The sequence below is a fragment of the Myotis daubentonii genome, chromosome 7 (genome assembly GCF_963259705.1).
Source record: "Myotis daubentonii chromosome 7, mMyoDau2.1, whole genome shotgun sequence".
Classification (NCBI taxonomy): Eukaryota; Metazoa; Chordata; class Mammalia; order Chiroptera; family Vespertilionidae; genus Myotis; species Myotis daubentonii.
This window is the reverse complement of record NC_081846.1, coordinates 9,804,523-9,824,186: the sequence shown is the minus strand read 5'-3', so window position 1 is coordinate 9,824,186 and position 19,664 is coordinate 9,804,523. Positions and strand designations below refer to the sequence as shown.

At 44.7% G+C, this 19,664-nt stretch overlaps 2 protein-coding genes across 3 annotated transcripts in view; both read left to right on the top strand.

Moving 5' to 3' along the window:
• Positions 1-3,571, top strand: part of TRAK2 (trafficking kinesin protein 2) — a 62,181-nt gene extending 58,610 nt beyond the window's left edge. For both annotated transcript variants that reach the window (XM_059702775.1, XM_059702776.1), the window contains one exon: positions 207-3,571. In XM_059702775.1, the coding sequence (XP_059558758.1) occupies positions 207-873 (667 nt within the window). In that variant the 3' untranslated portion in view covers positions 874-3,571. The remainder of the gene's footprint in view (positions 1-206) is intronic.
• A 5,442-nt stretch (positions 3,572-9,013) lies between these two features.
• The window catches only part of FLACC1 (flagellum associated containing coiled-coil domains 1), a 41,954-nt gene continuing 31,303 nt past the window's right edge, over positions 9,014-19,664 (top strand). Inside the window, exons 1-4 of the mRNA XM_059702793.1 lie at positions 9,014-9,386; positions 12,598-12,757; positions 13,264-13,338; positions 18,533-18,581. Of these exons, the coding sequence (XP_059558776.1) occupies positions 12,645-12,757; positions 13,264-13,338; positions 18,533-18,581 (237 nt within the window). The 5' untranslated portion in view covers positions 9,014-9,386; positions 12,598-12,644. The remainder of the gene's footprint in view (positions 9,387-12,597; positions 12,758-13,263; positions 13,339-18,532; positions 18,582-19,664) is intronic.

Here is a 19,664-nt window from a genome sequence, read left to right as displayed (position 1 = left end):
TCATATCCTATGAGATGTTTCAAATTATAAATTAGCCAATCATTGAAGTAACATCAAAATTTTAATTCCTCAGATCTCTACCACAGAGTTCAGTTCAGTTCCTCTATATTTACTGTGAATAACTACTGTAATTACTTAAATACTGATTTGGAGAATTGGAGATGGCTTTTTATTCTTAAACTGTCTCTCCTGCATTTTTTTTTAAGCTCGTTATCCTGTGGAAGTAGCAGTAGCAGTTCATCAAGCACGGCAGTGAATTCTCCTGCTACATCCTATAGAGTCAGCATTGGAGAATCAGTCACCAACCGACGAGATTCCACTGTAACCTGCAGCAGCACCATGAGCTTGGCCAAACTTCTACAAGAGCGAGGCATTTCTGCTAAAGTGTACCACAGCCAAGTTTCAGAGAACCCCCTCCTTCAGCCTCTCCCTAAAGTCCTGGATATCCCTTCCACACCCCCAAATTCACCATCTCACTCACCTTGCCCTTCTCCTTTGCCCTTTGAGCCTCCAGTACATATCTCTGAAAATTTTTTGGCCTCACGACCGGCCGAAACATTCCTCCAGGAGATGTATGGCTTGAGACCTTCCCGGAACCCTCCTGATGTTGGCCAGTTGAAGATGAACTTAGTAGACAGGCTGAAGAGGCTAGGCATAGCCAGAGTGATCAAGACCCCTGATGCCCAGGAACATGGAAGAAGCCAAGAGGCAGAAATTGGTCTTCGAAGACCAGACTCTACTGTTTATTTAAATTCAGGTAGCAATTTATTGAGTGGATTGAGGAGAAATCAGAGTCTTCCAATCATGATGGGTAGTTTTGGCACCTCAGTTTGCACATCCTCACCCAAAATGGATAACCTGAAGGAGGAGTGAGGTTCAGCAGTTAACAACTCTTATACAAAGTAGCACATAAAGGATAGATTTGCACTGACACATGTAGTCCGGTCTTACTGAAAGAAAAGGAATGTTGCAGTTGGGCTGTGAATGTGGAAGAGGAAAGTGGAAGATTGGAAACAATTAGGATGAGGTCCTAATGAATGAGGTCTAGTAAATTGAAAAGTATAAATGAATGGGTCATGAGTGGAGACAGAAAAGGAACAAAGGTTTAATTCACTCCTTCAGTTGTTGTTTTTTGTCTTGAAAATAAAAAGTGACCAGAAAATAAACTCAGTAATATGGAAGTATACCAGGAATACTTAATTTGCTAGCACATTTACGTCTGGTAAGTATTAGCAGAGAACACTCCGGATCGGAGGAGGTGGGAAGAGAAAAGGACCCGCCTTGACTGTTGCCTAGAGAAAGCTGTTCTGGAAGGTTGCTGGGGTAATCAGTCTCTTTACTGAAACACCAGTGAGGTGGCTTTTCTGTTTTCTGTTGATGTCTGGTTAGATTACGCCTTCATCACATGGCAAGCTCTCAGCATTAGCAAGCGAGGTATTCTCATAAAATCACAACAGTAGAGTCTTTTTGCTTCCTATTTGCAGGCCTGTGAGTCTCTGGGAGCCCAAACACCACCCAAATTCCTTTTGTATTTGTGATTAATAAGTTCATTTTTTAAATTTGTATTTTTATACAACATCCAAAAGAAACACAACATTGTGGGAGGTAGGATTTATTTTTAAGAAGGAAATATGGGTAAATTGGAACCAACATAACTTTTTTCCAGAATATTTCTGGATAAGAGTGGTGGCCAAGGAATGTGAACATAATTGACTTTCCTTGGAGGCTGGACGAGGTTAAATCAGAAGTACAATCAGTAGGAATTAGAGAATATTGTATATTTACAACTGTACACTTTTTTAACAAGTACAGTTGGCAACTAAACTCTTTCCAAAGTGTGCTATGCATATTTTTAATGGAAGATGACATGTATTTGCACAAAAATTCTCAGGCACATTAAATTATTTATTATAAGCTGAAGTAAAACCCAGGTGCTTGCTTTGAGACTGATTTTTTAAATAAAAAATAATTAAAACATATCTGCCTTTTCCTAGATATCTGTGAAATTATAGAATGAACTTTTTAATGGGGGAGTCAAGGCTTTTGCTTTTTGAATGTGAGGTTGTCGTTGGCTGGGAGATTATTCTCCAGGAGGTCCGGTAACATCACAGTGTCTTCTTTGGGCCATTGGTCTTGGCCATTAGTGCCATTTCTAGGACTTTGGGCCACTTACGAGGTCCCAGTTATGCAGACACCACAGCAGAAACTCAGAAGTCTTCACGCTTAAGACTTAGCAGGTGAGCTATTTTGGAAGTTTTGCAGTGTGTTTTCTGTATTTCTTTTCTTCTTTTTTTTTTTTTTTAGCTGGTTCTTAAAGCTTTTTTATTTTTTCTCTAAGAAAGTAATCTTCCTGTTGCCAGATCCTAAGAGATATCAGGAAGTAAGAAAATGTAGGCCCATAGAGTAGTACAAAATGTTAAATTATGATATTTATGTCTATTATATAAATATCTCTAAATTAAGCATCTGTAAGTTAAGATTTTGGAGTGTTCTGTATCCTTACTATACTTTTTTATAACCAATGCTAAAATGATCACTTGGGAGGTGGGTAAGGGTGTGGTCACAGCCAAGTGAGGCACATCTGATTAAGGAGAACCAGACGTAAGCTTTTGAAAATTAGGTTGATGTTGCTGTTCCACCAAGAAACATGATAATTGTATACTGGTGCATGCTTGTCCCTAGAAATGAATTGTGTCTTGAATTGGGTTTTACTGTTTGCTGAAATTATTTTTGGTACAGCCTGAGAATCTGTTATACCAAACTTATGTGCAAAGTATAGTAAGAAGAAATGGAGCCTTATAGCAAGTTCCTCCTCAATTATCTGTTACGCTTTAAACATTTTAGTTTTTTTATATCAACTGTGTATGTACTTTTATGCCAGTATAGGAAATTCCAGTCTTTTGTTTTTTCCCTCCTTTAAGAAGGTTCTCAGTGATTATACCTCAGGTATTTCTGAGTATCCTGTTATATAGTAGGAAGGATACCTTCCTAAGCTCAGAATTAAAGGGTCTCCTGAATTATGATTTCAAATCTTCTGTAAATAGCCTTAGGCATGCGTCTTAAGGAAAAGGTAATGGCCATTGTTAGTTTTTTAAAAGTTTTATACTATATGTCCTTGATTTAACATGAATAAACAGATTTTGACAAAGGGAGGAAATAAGTTAGAGGCAGCTCATAACAAGAGCTTCTTTATGAAGGTATATTATATAGGGTATTCAAAGCCTGTTTTGCTTTTCTGATCACTCTAGTACATAATTAGTAGTACTTGTTGGTACTAACATTGACTTTTGACATCTGAACTAGAGCTCTTGAGTGTTTAATGGTCCACTCCTTTGAGGTCGAGTGCCTGCAGGCCTATACTCCAAGTGCGGCACCATAATGTCTACACTGCGTGGTTTGCATTGTGGAGCACAGCTACCTAGGAGTGGCAACCTGCGCTCTGGGGCAGCCAGGGAAATACTGTTGTTTGATATCTGGGGCTTGACTTTGTCAAACAGCTCTTTGTTGCACCTACCTTTGCTTTGTCAAATGTAAATCAGATAATAAACACGAGTATCTTCTTAAATTTTCATTTGTCTTCCTGTGTAATTAGTCCCAGTTCTTTTCACTGAAAGTCCTGCATGAAGTCTTTCCATTTTGTTTTTTTGGTACAGCCAACACACAACAAACCAATAGTCATAAGTAGTAAACAGATCTTACTGTATTTTCTCAAGATATTTATTAAAATTTTCTTTTTCTTGCCTTCTCAGCAAAATACTAATGTTAGTAGCAGCAGTCCTCTTCCTGGGCCTTTGGAAAGAAAGGAGCCTTTTATGCAATGCCAAAGTTCCCTAAATTCAACCAGAGAAGAGCAGTTAACACTTAGCCCCCTTAAAAGCCTTCATTTTCTTCTCTTCTGTTTTGGAGCTGACAAAGTTGTACTAGTATCTAAAAGGAGTAGGAGGGAAGAATCCCGAAGTCGTGTTAATTAGTGCTATGCCTCGGCCAAGTCAGTGCCTGGGGTTTTCCTTCGGAACCTGCCTCTTTTGTAGCTTTGTTTTTAAACACTATCCACATAAGACCCAAATCCTGCTCTTTATATCATAACAAAACGCTTAAATATAAAACAGACTCAAATTAAATATCCAATCTCTAGCTGGAGATGGACTTGACTAGGTGACTAGTCAAATCTATCCATTGTTCCCTGTAACTTCTTTCCCCCCCTTTGAGCTTTTAGAGGCTGTCCCCAGCTAGTCTGCTCATGGTGCTTAGAGTTGTGGCAAGCACAAGGCTCCCCTCAGCACACTGAGGTTGCATGACAGAAATATGAACAGAACCCAGTTCTTCAATGACATTGCAGCGTCTGCTTCCATTCTGGTAGCACTCCCTCCATACTTTGTAGTTCATGGAATTAATGAACCTCTTTGATTTAAGCCACTTTCATTCAAGTGATAGTTGTACATGCTAGAACTGACAGCCGGCCCACACTTTTAGGAATATTGGGTGTTCCTCAAGGCTTTGTCTTCTCTTCTTACACAACACCCTTTCCCTGGGTGATGGCATCCACTCTCTTGGCTTTAAATATCTACTTTGAAGACTCCTAAGGTGTTTCCAGCCCACACTCTTCTTTGGAATTCCCACACATGTAATAGACATCACCACTTGGGTGATGTCTTGCTGGCATCTCAAACTCAACATGTCCAAGCCTGAAGTGGGGCTCTACTCCCCTGAGCCTGTTTATCCCCAGACTCTGCCATCTCAATAAATGGCACTGCCAACTACTCAGTTGTTTAAGTTAGAAACCAAGGAGTCAGCGTTGCCTCCTCACCCCAACATCTGGTTGCATCCCACTGCTGTTCCCACAGTTAAGGCCACCACTGAGCCTCATTAGACCACTAATTTGGTTTCCCTGCCTGTCTTGGCCTCTCCAATTGTTTCTCTACATTGCAGTCAAAATGATGGTTCTAATATGCAAAACTAGTCAGATCCCTTCTCTGATTAAAACTTGTCTCATTAGGAGAGAAATCATGCCATACACTCCCACTGCATCTGGTTTGCAAGCCTCATTGTGCTTTTGTTGAATGTATTGTGTTTCCCCCACTAATCTCTAAGCTCAATGGAGCACAGGAACTGATGTATATTCCCCACCTCACAAAAGTGCCTGGCACACAGTAGATAATAATGTGGAGTAGAATGAATGGACGAGTTTATATCAATGTTTGTAAACTGGGCTGTGACCCATCAGTGGATCATGACATCAAAGTAGATTTATAATCAACTTTCATTTTAAATAAAAGGAAAAAATAGACAAGAACAGTATGTAACAATGGTATAATTTCATACAACTTATTAGAAAGTGTGTAATATATATTTCTTTTAAAAAAAAACTGATTTCAGAGAGGAAGGGAGAGGGAGAGAGAGATAGAAACATCAATGATGAGAGAGAATCATTGATTGGCTGACTCCTGCACGCCCCACAATGGGGATCAAGCCCACAACCCGGGCATGTGCCCTGACCGGGAATCCAACGGTGACCACCTGGTTCATAGGTTGATGCTCATACCGGCTGGGCTAAAATATATTTCTTTTGGATTGCAGTAAAATAAAATGAAAGCTACTGGTCTATAATAAGCGTATTTTTTTCTATGATGAGAAAAAGCAGCCTTAGAGGGGAAAAATCTGAACTCCCAGCAACTGAGAATGACTCCTGCCCTTGGGGATTTGCACTTACAGATTTCAAAGCTTGAAATTCAAGGAAGAAAGTGCCTACGTTAGAGTTTAGGTTTCGGCGAGCAAATGACAGAAGCTTAAACTCCATCATAGATTCTGTCTGGCAACTACAGTCATAGGCCAATTTAGCCTAGGAGTGCTGTTTAACTCTATTTCCTCTGAAAGCGTATCTAACGTGTATTTTATCTTATGCCTTGGAGAGTTTCTTAACTGGCTGCTTCTCCAGCCTTCTCTCTTTAAGAGCAGAGGGCCTGAGCAAAGGAAGCCATTCTGTTTCCATGGCAATGAAAGAAACAAACCTTCCCCAACCATCTACCAAGGACAAACCTCACAACTCAGAAGGGCCAAGTCAAGACAGTCTGAATAGAGGGGTGACTTTCTCCCCTAGTTTGACTTTCGTTGCAACATTGAAAGACTTAAACTGTGTGTCCTTAGAAAGGACATTCATGCCCGTGCCAGTTCAGCCTTTGTAAAAGCCTGTGACTGGATCCCCTGGAAGTCTGTCTCTCTGTGCTACACATACTCCGCATTTTCTGCTTTGGCATTTCAGTCACTTGGAATGATCACTAAAGTCTTGAGTTCTGGAACCTCTGGATTTGACTTAAAATGAATTTTGATTTTGTGTGGATAGGAAACAGTTTCTCTCTAACATTGTGATATCATTAAGACTCTTGACTCGGCAAGAAACCACATGGGAAAAACAAATCTTTGGGCAGACCAAGGTAAGTTCTTTGGAAAAGACGTTTTATATAACTATTTTCTTCTGATTAATTAGTACCAGTGACCTTTCTGAAGGCTCAGCTGGCTCACTGATGACCACCAGGTGGCACTTTCAGTCCACTGAGCCTCAGGTAAAACCATCAGGGAGAGACGCAGGAAAGGAAAAAGGGGAGAAAAAAATCCTATATCACACATGCATGCATGATGCGCACATGCACACACACACACACACACACACACACACATCCTTATATTCTTAGAGCCATACAGTGCAACATCAAGCCACTGTGACTGTAGGAGCTCTGTCTATGCTGATGTGGAACTATCTACTACACACCCTCTTATGCAAAAAGAGGCTGTGTAGTAGAGGGTGTGACGTATGCTCCCATTTAGGTGAATGTTATATATATTTCTGGAAGGACGCTAAAAATACTAACAGTGGTACCTCTTGGAAAAACACTGAAAGTGGAGGGTTGGTGTTTAGTTGGTATGCACAGTAGTTGAAACAGTGAAATACTGCCACACGGGTTGTATGTATACATTGTCCAAGACCCCCAAATACCCTCCTTGCCCCCTGGGTTGCCCCAACTTCTCCCCTGGCACCCCCAAGCTTCCTCATGATTCCTAACTAAGAGGTTACTGTAGCCTGGCATGGGGGGTGGGGGCGTGGGGTCCTCCAGGACCTGGTCCAGCCCTGTAGCCATGTCTATTCTGATCGTCTTACTGGTTGTTACATATTTTGAGTATCATCCCCGTGGGTGTTTGGAGAGAAAGGACTTTACTTTTTTTTTTTTTAAATATATTTTATTGATTCTTTACAGAGAGGAAGGGAGAGAGAGAGTTAGAAACATCAATGAGAGAGAAACATCGATCAGCTGCCTCCTGCACACCCCCTACTGGGGATGTGCCCGCAACCCAGGTACATGCCCTTGACTGGAATCGAACCTGGGACCTTTCAGACCACAAGCCGACGCTCTAGCCACTGAGCCAAACCGGTTTTGGCAGGACTTTACTTTTTGAGCAAAAGAATACACACCATGGCATTGTTTACAACAGGAAACAAAATGCTCATCAATGCAAAACTGGTTAAAAATGTAAAGGGTAAAACAAAATGAAAGGGAAAAAACAAAAATAAATTTTAAAAAAGCAAAACTGTGAATGGATACGTTCATAAAATAGAAATTGAGCCGTGATATACAAACAAATCACAGACTTGCTTTCGAGATTTCCTTTAAATGTAATTTAGACTATAGATTTACTTTAAATTTGCTTTAAAATAATCTGATGTTGGAGGCATGGGCTGGGTATCGATGAATAGATTAGCCACAAATTGCTAACTGTTGAACCTGTGTGACAGATTCATTTCACTTTTTTTCTCTACTTTTGAACATTTAAAAATTTCTCCACAGTAGTCAAGTTTTAAAATGGCATACTGATCTTCAAAGAACCTCATTACTTAAAAAAGATTATCTAAACTATAAGGAGAAACTGTTCCCATTTACGAATAATTATATAAATCTCCTTCTTTAGACTAGAGAGAATTCTAGAAGACTCTAACCAAAATATTGCCAGTGGTCCTTCTGAGGTGTTAGCATTTTGGATAAACTTTACTTCTTTCAGGTTATAATTTTCTTTACAATGAGTTTAATCTAACACACACAAAATAAACCTATCTCCTCCCCCCTAAAAAAAATTTTTTTTTTAAATAGAAACAAAAGCTTCCGTAAACAAATGCCACCGGGTTCCTCATATTCCGAAGCTCGGTGGCAGGGTCTGAGGGCAGGTGTGCACGGCCGCGCGCTCCCGGCACCGGCTGGTGCCCCGCAGGGAGCCGCGCGGACGGACGGACGGACGGACGGACGGCCTCCCGGAAGGACCGGGCTCCCGGCTCAGGAAAGAAAAAGTTAATCTTTGGAGCCTCTGTGCAGTCAGGCCCACCTGACTCCAAAGCCCAAGGAAAATTATACTAAACCATGTTGTGTGTGTGCGTGCGCGGGGGGGAGGGGGGGGGGGAGTGTCATAATCCTGACATTCCAGCCCAATTTTCATTTTTAGTATATTCTTTTCTAACCCTTTTCTGTGTAGGTACATACTTTTACATCATTGTATCCATTGCACACGTGCCATCTCATATCCTTGTTCATGAGCATTTCTTCAGGTTTCCATAGGCTTTCAATGGTCAATCAAAATCTAGTAAAACCCCATTGGGTAGTTGCACCGTAAAATACCTACGCATTTTGGGGTCTTGTGGGTTTGTTTTGCGTGTTGTTGCTTTTTTTTTTTTTTTTTTGCCTCCAATTCCCTCATCGCCCTCCCTCGAAGAAGGGTGTAGCCTGCTCCGTCTTCTCTCTAGTCCTATCACTCTCCCCACCGCGCTCTCCCCGGATATCCTGCCTCAGAGCCTCCAAGGGACGTAAGGGACGTAAGGGACGTAAGGGACGTATGCGCGGGAAAGACGTGCGTGCGCCCAAGGGACGTAAGGGGTAAGGGACGTAAGTGCGGGAAAGACGTGCGTGCGCCCAAGGGACGTAAGGGGTAAGGGACGTAAGCGCGGGAAAGACGTGCGTGCGCCCAAGGGACGTAAGAGGTAAGGGACGTAAGCGCGGGAAAGACGTGCTTGCGCCCAAGTGACATGCTCACGCCCGAGACCTGCGCCTGCGCAAATCCGCAAGTCCACGCCCCGCGGCCCTGAGCGCGTCTGCCAGGCTCAGGAGGCGGGGGTGGGGTAGCCGCTTGTCGAAGTGTGGCCCACAGGCGCTGCTTCCGCTCTGCCCGCGGGCTCCGCTGGGCGCCGCTCACAGCCGCCGCCTCCCACGTCGGGTGCGGCGGTGTCTTCAGGCTCCGTAAGCGGCGCGGCTGGTCGGCCGGCCCTTTTAAGTCCTAACGTTTAATATTGTCCGTACTGTTGTCATGGCCGTTACGTTTTTGCAGTTCATCTGACGATCAGCTTCTCCTTGGTGAGCCGGTTCCTGAGGTTACACTCTCCCAGTTTCTTAGTTCAGCAACAAATACCAGATTCTCACTGCGGACAAGCTGCCTCGCCGGACACAGGGCGGCGCCGAGAAGGGCCCGGGCCAGAGGCGCAGGCGAGGAATGGCGGCGGGAAGGCGGCAGTTCGGGGAGCTGACGGCCTTCGCCTCTCGCCTCGGCCCCGGACCGGCCCCTGTGCGCACAGGGAGCGGACGCCGAGCCTAAGCAGAAGCAGGGCTGCTGCCTCGCTGCTGCCGCCGCCGCCTTTCCGATGCTCCCCGCGGTTCTGGCCCCGGTGGCACGGTCTCCTCGCCGGGGGTGCCCCATCCCGTCCGCTGAGATCTCCCCGTCGGGCCCCGAACACAGGGGGGCACAGACGGCTAGATCCGCGGCCTTGTTGCCTGGCCGCAGGTCTTGGCTGTTCCCCCAGCCTCCCGGCCTCCTTTCTGGCCTCCTCTACTCCACAGGGGCGCCGGCCGCTCCCGCACCTGCCCCGCCTGCACACCCCTGCCCCTCTCTCCACCCTGCCTGCCCTGCTGCACCGCTCGCTGGGTTCCCCTGCCGAGAACCCCGGGGACCTGCACGCTTCCTGAGGGCGAGGTGCAGGTGTTGGGCACCCCCACCCCCACCCCCACCCCCCACCCCCGCATCTGCATGGTACTCTCAGCAGGAGCTAACCGTACCTGTTTGTGCTGCTAAACGAGCCCTGAAGGGTCCCAGGGTCGCTGCAGGCCTTTGAGTCTCAGTTTCATCATCTGTAAAATGGGTTTAATGTTAAGGTCCCCTTTAGCTCTAAAAGTCATTAGACCACCTATCTGGGTTTCTCAAGCAGCAGTCATGTTAGAGAAAAAAATGTGTGTTTCATTTTTCAGCTGATTTCTTAAACAGATTTATTCCAGTGTACTAGTGGAAACCAGTCACTGACTTAGCAGTGGGAGTTAAATCTACTGTCATTGTACTGCTGCTACTGGTCTCTGGGCTCCCATAACATGTTGTTTGGTGGTAGATTTAATTTTTTTTATCAAATAACCCACTGGCATTTGAAAATCAAATTGTGTTACACATTCATTAATGAAAAGTTGCAGGTTCCGCCCCGCCCTTCTTCTCAGTTCTGCTCCTCAGTGTGCTCTCTAGGGGCCATTATTTTCAACATTTTTAGCTACTACTTTGGAACTTAGCTTCACACTTCTAAATAGTTTATCTCTACCCCATTTGTTAATTTTTAGACATTCTCCATTGACTTCCTGCTATGGTAGATGAGGATTTAACACTTGTTCATCCTCCCTTCATTGTCTTCCCCCCAGTTTTTTCTAAATTTTCTGTTTGTTTGTTTTTAATTATTATTTCAAATGCTTTGTGACAAATTACCGCAAATTCAGTGGCTTAAAACAACATCAAGCCCTGACCGGTTTGGCTCAGTGGATAGAGTGTCTGCCTGTGGATTGAAAGATCCCAGGTTCGATTCCGGTCAAGGGCATGTTACCTGGGTTGCGGGCACATCCCCAGTGGGGGGTGTGCAGGAGGCAGCTGATCGATGTTTCTCTCTCATCGTTGTTTCTAACTCTCCCTCTTCCTTCCTCTCTGTAAAAAATCAATAAAAGATATTTTTAAAAGCAAAACAACAAGAAAAAAACACATCAATTTATTATCTTACCATCCTGAAACCAGAAATCTGCAAATGGGTTAAAATCAAGGTATTGGCAAGACCTCCTTCCTTCGGTAGGCTCTATAGGAGAATCATTTCCTTGCCTTCTCCAGCTTCTAAAGGCTGCCCATTTTCCTTGGCTTATGGCCCGTTCTTGGTCACTCTGACCTGACCATTTTTTGACTCTGACCCCCACACCCCAACTTCCTTTTATAAGGATGCTTGTGATCACCTTGGGCTCACACTCATAATCCAGATAATCTCCCCGTCCCAAAACCCTTAACTTAAGCATGGCTATAAAGCTCCTTTGGCACAAAAAGGTAGCATATTCACAGGTTCCGGAGATTTTTGTGTTTTAGGGGGGTCGGAGCATTATTTGACTTCCCAAGGGTCTAACAGACCTGGGAAATGCCCATATGTCCCATCAGATAATGTCCCAGTTCCAAGTTCTGAGTCTTGGGATTTGGCTCCTGGTTCATACCCCCTTTGCAGACATATACGCTGTAGCTTCCTGTGGTGTGCTCAGTGAGGAAGTTACTGTGCCAAGTGTGTTCTGACATCACCTGTGCGGCACTGTCTCCTCTCCCATTCTCTTTCGCTTTTATGAAATTGAGCCTATTTTAATCCTGCACTCTCATTTTAGTGGGATTCAGTGGGGGAGGGGGGAGCGGTGGGGAAGGGATAATAAGTGTCATCGTGTGTGATCATGTTTATCTGGTAGTTGTTTTTCACGCAAGCTTTCATAATGGGGATTTTTGTGTGTGATTTTTTTTTTTTTTTACAGGGCCAAAAAGGCAGCGTTTTGACCGTGACTCAGGCAGGTGACCAGGAATGAGAAACTGGGAGATCCAGTTTAATTTGAATAACAGAGCTCATTTTCCACACCCAAGTTCTGTGTGGAAAGTCCCTGTGCAGGACCCGCCATAGGGATTTCTCTTTACTTCAGTGAGAGTTAATGTGACCTGATGAAAGCGCAAGGGCTTAGGAGTCAGGAAGACTGTTTACTCTGTAACTTGCTACCTCCATGAGCTCTCTGAGCCTCAGTATCCTCATCTGTAAACAGGTAGTTAAGCCCAGCCAGAGTGGCTCAGTGGTTGAGCGCCGACCTGTGAACCTGGAGGTCATGGCTCGTTCCCGGTCAGGACACATGCCCAGGTTGTGGGCTCTATCCGCTGTGTGGGGCCTGCAGGAAGCAGCCGATCAGTGATTCCCTCTCATCATTGATGATTCTCTCTTTCCCTCTCCCTTCCTCTCTGAAATCAATACAAATATATTTAAAAAGAAAGAATAATTGATCACTTACTGTATACCTGGCTCACAGTAAGCACTCAGTTAGAGCAAATTTTAAATTGCTTTCAAGTCCAGCCTGAGATGGCAAGGAAAGAGGTGTGATTCTATAGTCAAGACCCTGAACCAGATCAGCAGCCTCCAGAATCTACCATCTGTGCTTTGGACCTTCCCCGGGTTCTTCCCAGCTTGTCTCTCTGCATTGTTGCTTTGACTGGATGGTGTGACTCTGCTGTTCTCCCGCCCCCCCCCCCCCCCTATTTCAGCAAGGGCCTCCTGACCTAGCAGCCAAGACTGCCCCAGACCTCCTACCATGTACCACAACCCTCTCATCTACTGCACCTGCTGGGACCCCTGGAACTTGGAACCACGGAAGCTAATCAAGACCCCTCAGCCACCAAAAAAGACCTCCACAGGGAAGCCCAAGTAAGCATTACCTGGGATGGGCAAGGGCCTGGGGGCTTGGGGCCCATTTGCAGCCTTCTTTCTCTCACAAGATTCCCAAAACAATTTGGTAGCCAAGATCCCAAGGGGGCCAGACAGCCTAGCTCTACACGGCTTTCCCTGTCGGCCTGTTAGCTGCACGTTGCTCTAGCCAGTCCGGCTAGGCTTAGTGTCATTGTACGTGAGGAATCTCAGAGATGATTGAGCAGAGAGAGGAGGGCTTCCAACCAAAGGGCCCCATGGCAGCTGCCCCTCCATATGGGACCAAGAGCTTTGGGAACTGGGGGCAAACTGTGCTGCCAACCGGGGACCCCCTAGGACAGTGAGCAAGTGCCAGGGTCTTCAGCCTGAGGCTGCCAAAGATCCTCTGTTGTCAGCCCATGTATTCTAATTCGGGGTCCCTGTGGAGACGTACCTCATCTGGGAGTGCTAAAACAGTGTTCGGAATTTCCAGTTTTCCCTTTTTGCTGTCTGTTTTTTCCTTTCAGGCTAACTCTTCTTCCTCCAGCTTCAAAAAAACAAAATTATGTCCAACCACCAACAAAACCTGTTGTCTCCCCAAAGTAAGTATCTGCATGTGCACGGGGCGGGAATGCTTTGAGGTACGTGAATAAAACAATCTCCTTCCTTGGCCTTCACACCCTTGCCTGCGGCTTGAACTCATTGCTGCCAGGAATGTCAGAGAATCCACTGTGATGTCCCCCAAACCTCAGATCCTACAGATAGATTCTATGGCCCTCTGCACCCACAGCTTGTAGAATCACCGCAAATGAGCTCTCAGCTAAGGTGCCCTGACAACTGTGTCCTGCCCTAAAAGGGCACAGTTCTTGATGCCCGTTAAAGGCAAAGAGCCTCCCATTGGTGGTTTCACCCTTTTACGGGTTTCTTTCCTGTGTCTAAGATTGTTTACAAATTGCAACTCTGTTTTTACTTACAGATTTAAAAATTTACCAATATTTTATAAGCTTATAAATATAACTTAATTTTGTCTTTGCATGAGTCTTTGTATTCTGTTTATTTGGAATATATTTATTGAGCATCTGTTATTTGCTAAGCACTTTTCCAGGTGTGAGAAACAGCAGTGAACACAACAGAGCCTCTGCTCTCTTAGAGTTGACAGTCATGATTTCATGTATGGAGATCAGGGCAAGTCCCTCTGTAAAGGGAGCAGTGGGAGCCACACTGCCATCTGGGCCAAGTACTCCTCTCAGAGGGAGCAGCAAGTACAAGGGCTGTGAGCAGGAACTCGCTTGGCACACCTCGCCTTTTCCAGGAAAGCAAAGAGACCAGTGTGGTGGGAATGGAGGACGTGAAGGTAGAGTGGTGGGAGATGAACTCAGAGAAGTAACAGAGGTGATGAATGTGGTTGGCGTCATAATGGTTCCCCAAAAATGTCTGTACACTAATCCCTGGAAACTGTGACCATGTTCTGTTACTTGCCAGGGGGCAATTGAGCTTACAGATGAAGTTATGTTTGCTAATCAGCTGACCGTGACAGATTACCCGGGATGATCTAGCCCGGCCACAGGTAACAATAAAGGTCCTTATATGTGAAAGAGGAAGTCAGAGTGTCAGAGAAGGAGATGTGACGATAAAAGCAGAGGTTGGAGTGATGCAATTATTGGCTTTGAAGATGGAGAAAAATAGGCAATGGAACGGGTTTTCTTTTAGAGCCTCCAGGAGGAATACCAACCTGCCAGCACCTTGGTTTCCACCCAGTGAGACCCCTTGCAGACTTGACCCTAAAACTGTAAGATAATAAATTGGTATTGTTTAAAGCCACTTAACTTAGAGTAGTAATTTGTTAGGGCAGTGAAAGGAAATTTTCACAGTTAAGTTTGCTGGCCACTGTAAGGACTTTGGCTTTTACTCTGAAAGGGATGGTGTATCAGCTGCTAGAGCTGCCATGACAACAACAACAACAACAACAAAAGACGGGGTGGCTTAAGCAACAGACATATTTTCTCACAGTCCTGGAGACTGGAATACCAAGAGCTAGGTGCTGGCAGGCTGGTTTCCTCTCAGGACTCTCTCCTGGGCTTGCCGTTGGCTGCCTGCTTGCTGCCTCTTCACATGACATTTCCTTTGTAGGTGTGCCTCCCTAGGGTCTCTCTATGCATCCTCGTCTCTCTTATGAGAGCACCAGAAAGATTGGAGTAGGGTCCACCTTAATGGCCTTATTTTACCTAAAGGCCTTATCTCTAAATCCAGCCATACTCTGAGATAACAGGGGTTAGGGTTTCAACAGATGAATTTGGAGTGGGGAGAGGTAGACACAACTTAGCCCATAACAGCTGGGAAGCCACAGAGGATTCTGAGAAGAGTGACATGATCCAACTTGCATTTTGAAAAGACTAATCTGACTGCTGCGCTGGGAATGAAGACTTACTCCAGTGGCCAAGAGAAGAAGCCTTGGGAGAAGCCGAGGGAGATAATGTGCAATTGCAGGGCCCCACCAAGGGATGATGGTGATTGCACCTGGTGGAAACAGTAGAGGTGCCAAGAAGTGGTCGCATTCCAGATATAGTCTAAAGGTAGGAACCAATAGGATCTGCTAATGGGATGGGTATAAAGTATGAGAAAAAAATCAAAAGGAATCAAAGCTGACTTCAGGATGTCTGGCTGAGCCCCGGGAAGGATGGAGTTGCCATTTTCTGTGACTGGGGAGATTGCATGGGGCGCACACAGGTAGGGGATTGCGCTTAGGCAGTTTGAGATCTCTCTAAATTTCCAAGTGCAATGTCAAGTAAAGCAGCTGGGTAAGCAGGTCTGAGAGGTCTGAGCTGCGGATACACATTTGAGAGTCATTGGCATATGGTACTTAGAGCCCTCCACCCAGGTGACATCTCCAAGGCAAGGAGTGGAGATAGCGGTAGGAAGAGGTGGGGGAACTGAGCCCAGAGCACTCCTGTTGAGAGGTGGAAGAGATGAGAGGATCGATTGGACGCTGAGAAGGTGTGGCCAGTGAGGCAGATGAAGAATCATCTACCTGGTGTTCTGGAAGCAAAACAAAAATGTTCCAAGAAGGAGGGTCTGATTATCTGTGTTAAAAACTGCTGCTAGTCAATTAAGATGAGGGCCAAGCAGTACTGTTGGACTTAGTAGCCTGCATCTGGGTGACAACGAAGGGAATTGTCTCAGTGGAGTGATGGTGGAAAGCCTGAACGGAATTGGATCCATTCATAATAAGGAGTCCACAGAATGCCTGTGTATGAAATGTTTCCTGGTTGCCTGCCTTCTGTGTGCTGGCACCCTGCAGGCATGATCCTACCTGTGGATCTTATCTAACTTCCATTTCAACAGACAAGCTCAAGGCCTCAGCTACCCAGTGCTTGTTGGGAGAGGCCTCACTAAGACCCACAGCTCCACTCTGACCACCAACATTAGCCCTGGCCAACATCGTCCTCCTCTGGCTTTGCAGTATAGTGAGGAACACTTTGTGGGTATTTTTTTAAATATCTCAAGAAAAACAATTTTAAATATTATAATGTTACATGCAATAAACACCAATTATTTGTGGGTATTTTTAAATTCTCTATCAAAGACCTGCTGATTGTATTTATAACTTTCCAGTAAGACCATTCAAGGCAACGTATTCCCTGAAACATGACGTCTTCTAAAACCAATTCAGAGAACACACACTGGGGAATGTGTCCTCCGCTCTGGCTCCGGCCAGCACTTGGGAAGGGGAATGGAGCAGCCACACAGGAGGGCCGCTGCGGCCTCACTCTGGGGAAGAGGCCCAGGCAGACGTTGACATGACCTCCAAATGGGGACAAAGAAGCTGCTCAGCAGTCAGCCTTTAACTTAGGCCTCTGTCCTCAAACATGCCACCTTGACACTCTGAATCTGTCCCTTTTGTGAATCCTATCATTTTCTTGCAAACATATAATGTGCTTTTTGTGTTCTAAGTTTTCAATTCTTAAACATGAACTATAACTCAATTTTTATAACCCTATTTTAGCAATTCTTGGGGTTTGTTTTTGTTTTGCTTTTGATTTTGTGTACATCAGAGGCCTTGAAAAATGGCAGTGGCAGAGCGCTCTCAATCCCTGAGAGACACAATTAGAAGATCTCTTTATCTATACTTCTCTACGGCACTTAATTCTTTTTCTTCTTCTAGTTTCAGTATTTATGTGCCTTTTTTCATCTCTTAAATAAAACTATCACATCTTATTCCATTTCTCTTGGTACGGAGCGCTGTGGTTTGCATATATGAACTACTCATTGAATTCATTAAATGAGAAATTGTGAAGTGCTTTCAGCGATGTCAACAAAGTGTCACAATTTGGTCATTGTAATCAGAGTAATCTGAGTAACAGGTTGACAAGGACAAAAAGAGTAAAGATGAGTTGTTCTGGATCAACCTTACCTTTTACTTTTCAATGAGAGAAGCATCATTTTCTGACAAAATAGGTATCTACGTAGCCACATAGAAGTTCCAAAGTTAAAGCAATGCTGTGGAAGATCTCAGTTTGTTCAATGAGATTTATTAAGAGCAAAAAATGACATAAACTCAAATCCAGGGTCAGCTTTTTAAAGAGATTGGCCATCCAGTGGTTTCCCAACAAGGTTTTCCTACATTCAGAGAAAACAAGCCAAATTATCCATTGTGGACAGCTGAACTAGGAACATATGGTTGAGTTAAGTTGCATTTGAAATGATTTTAAATCTTAAATTACATGTGGACCTCATTGAAATATCAGTGTATATTATGCACTCATGCCCATTTCTAAACACGTAGACTTTTTTTTTTTTTGGTCAGTGAAAATTAAAATCAAAGGTTGGTGGTCACCTCTAAGGTAGCCAAATCCTTGGCATGTTTTTCTCAGTGCTTCTCTGGAGGCCCCCTCTGGGGGTGGGAGATGTGGGATCTAAACCAGACTGATGGTTATTAACCAAGATGGAACTGCTTCCACCAGGAAAAGTCCTTCCAGCCCCACTCCCCACATCCGGAGTCAGCCAGGGACTCTGGACCAGTCCCATCCTAGTAACCGACTCCACAGCCCCTAATGTTAGTGCGGTTGTTTTGATTGTGGGGAACTGGAACTTCAGAGCAGGTTTCAGTTGTCTCTCGTCACAGCAGTTGGCCAGTGGTTGTGTACATGTGTGGTATTGTAGAGGCCAAGGGGAGAGGCCTACCTATTCTTGTCAGCACACCAGAAGGTAGTTACTCTAATATTTCAACCTTCTAGGTGAACTTCCTTATAAATACTTTTTTGATATTTGGGTACCTGATATTATACTCAGGTGTCTGTACCTGAAACAAAAATTTATTATGATCAGGAAATCTGTACCAGATCTCAAAATAGTAACACTTCGCTTATCCTGAATTAACTTGCAACTTCAGGGTCCCAGAACACGGAATTCTGGTGCAAATGAGAAGAAAAGTGGTTGTACAGACAACATATATGTCACTAAAAAAATGTGTGCATTTATGATTATGCATCATCCCTTTGAATTTCACTCCAGGCTTCTTGGCCCTTATTTTAGGAATGGTTCTACTATTAAGACTAGTGACTAGTTGATTTTCCACTTTTTCACTACCTGCCATTTTATTACAACCTATGTACCAGTGATCTCTGGACCACTAAATATTCTCTATTTTCTAAAGTAAAATATTTTGAGAACTAATGGGCCACACAGATTATCCTAGGAATGTCACATTTTGCAGATGAGCGGTGGGGTCAGGGCACAGCTGATCTTGGAACTTCTCTTTGCTCGTTGGTTGATTCTGAGCATGCATTTCTCTTGCAGAGTGAAAACCTACTTAGGAAAACAAGAAGAGAGCAATAATTTACCTTCTGTGAGTAAAAATGGAAAGAGGGTTGTGGGATGTACCGTTACTGAGTACCTACTGTGTGCAGGCATGGGCCTTTTACACGTACTGACTTCATTGAATCTTTGCAACAGTCCTGAGGAGGTGCTGGAATTACCGCATGTAGTGTAGGACCAGGACTTGGACTTGGCTCTGCCAGACCCCAGAGAGAGTATTTAATGACCTTTACTGCCTTGTGTAGGGTGAGGAGAGTGTGCCAGGAAAACCAGGTGGTGGCAGTCAGTCCAGGACAGGAGACAACTCATGCGCAGGTGTAGGAAACCCTCTGCTGTACTTGGGAATCCACAAATGCTGGGCAAGGGGCCGCCAGGGCATCTGAGAGGGGGCAGGGCAGGAGAACACTGGAGAAAGAGATGGGGAGCAAGCCCTGAAGGATCCTGACACCTGCCTAGAAGTTTGGGCCCAAACCTTTTGATGTCTTGGAACCTTTATGTGTCTGACAGGCATGTGACCAGGTAAGATTTACATTTTAGGGGGGAAAAACACACCCTCTGGTGGGATATAATTGGTACTTTTACTACTTTCTGCTTTTGTCTATTTTCCTTTCTTCCCTAACCCCCTTCAAAGAGGATCATGCGATCCCTTAATGGGCAGGAAAAAACCCCCAAAATGTCATAGCCCTCCAGGTGGAGAGGATGATGAACTTAGGGGAGCCAGACTGAAGGCGGAGAGGCCCGCTGGGGAGGTAGCTCCAGAGCCCAGGAGACAGATGGTGGTGGCCTCCAGCTCCATCAGGGGCAAGGCTGGGAGAGGAGAGGGTGAGGATGAGACACTTTGAGGAGATAACAATGGCAGGACCTGTGGCCGCCTGCAGGGGTGTCCACAACTGTAGAAGGTACAGTTGCATCCAAATCTATGGCTGCTGGTAGCTCTGCATCTGACAGGAGACAGAGAAGGAACTGACTGAAAAATAATTTTTTGAACCTGTGCTAGGCATTTTCTCATGTTATTTTGTTTTAGCTTCACAATATCCCTTTGAGGAGGAGTTATTATCCTTACTTTCTAATGAGGAAACGGCATAGTGATGTTGAACAACTATGGTTGGTGGCA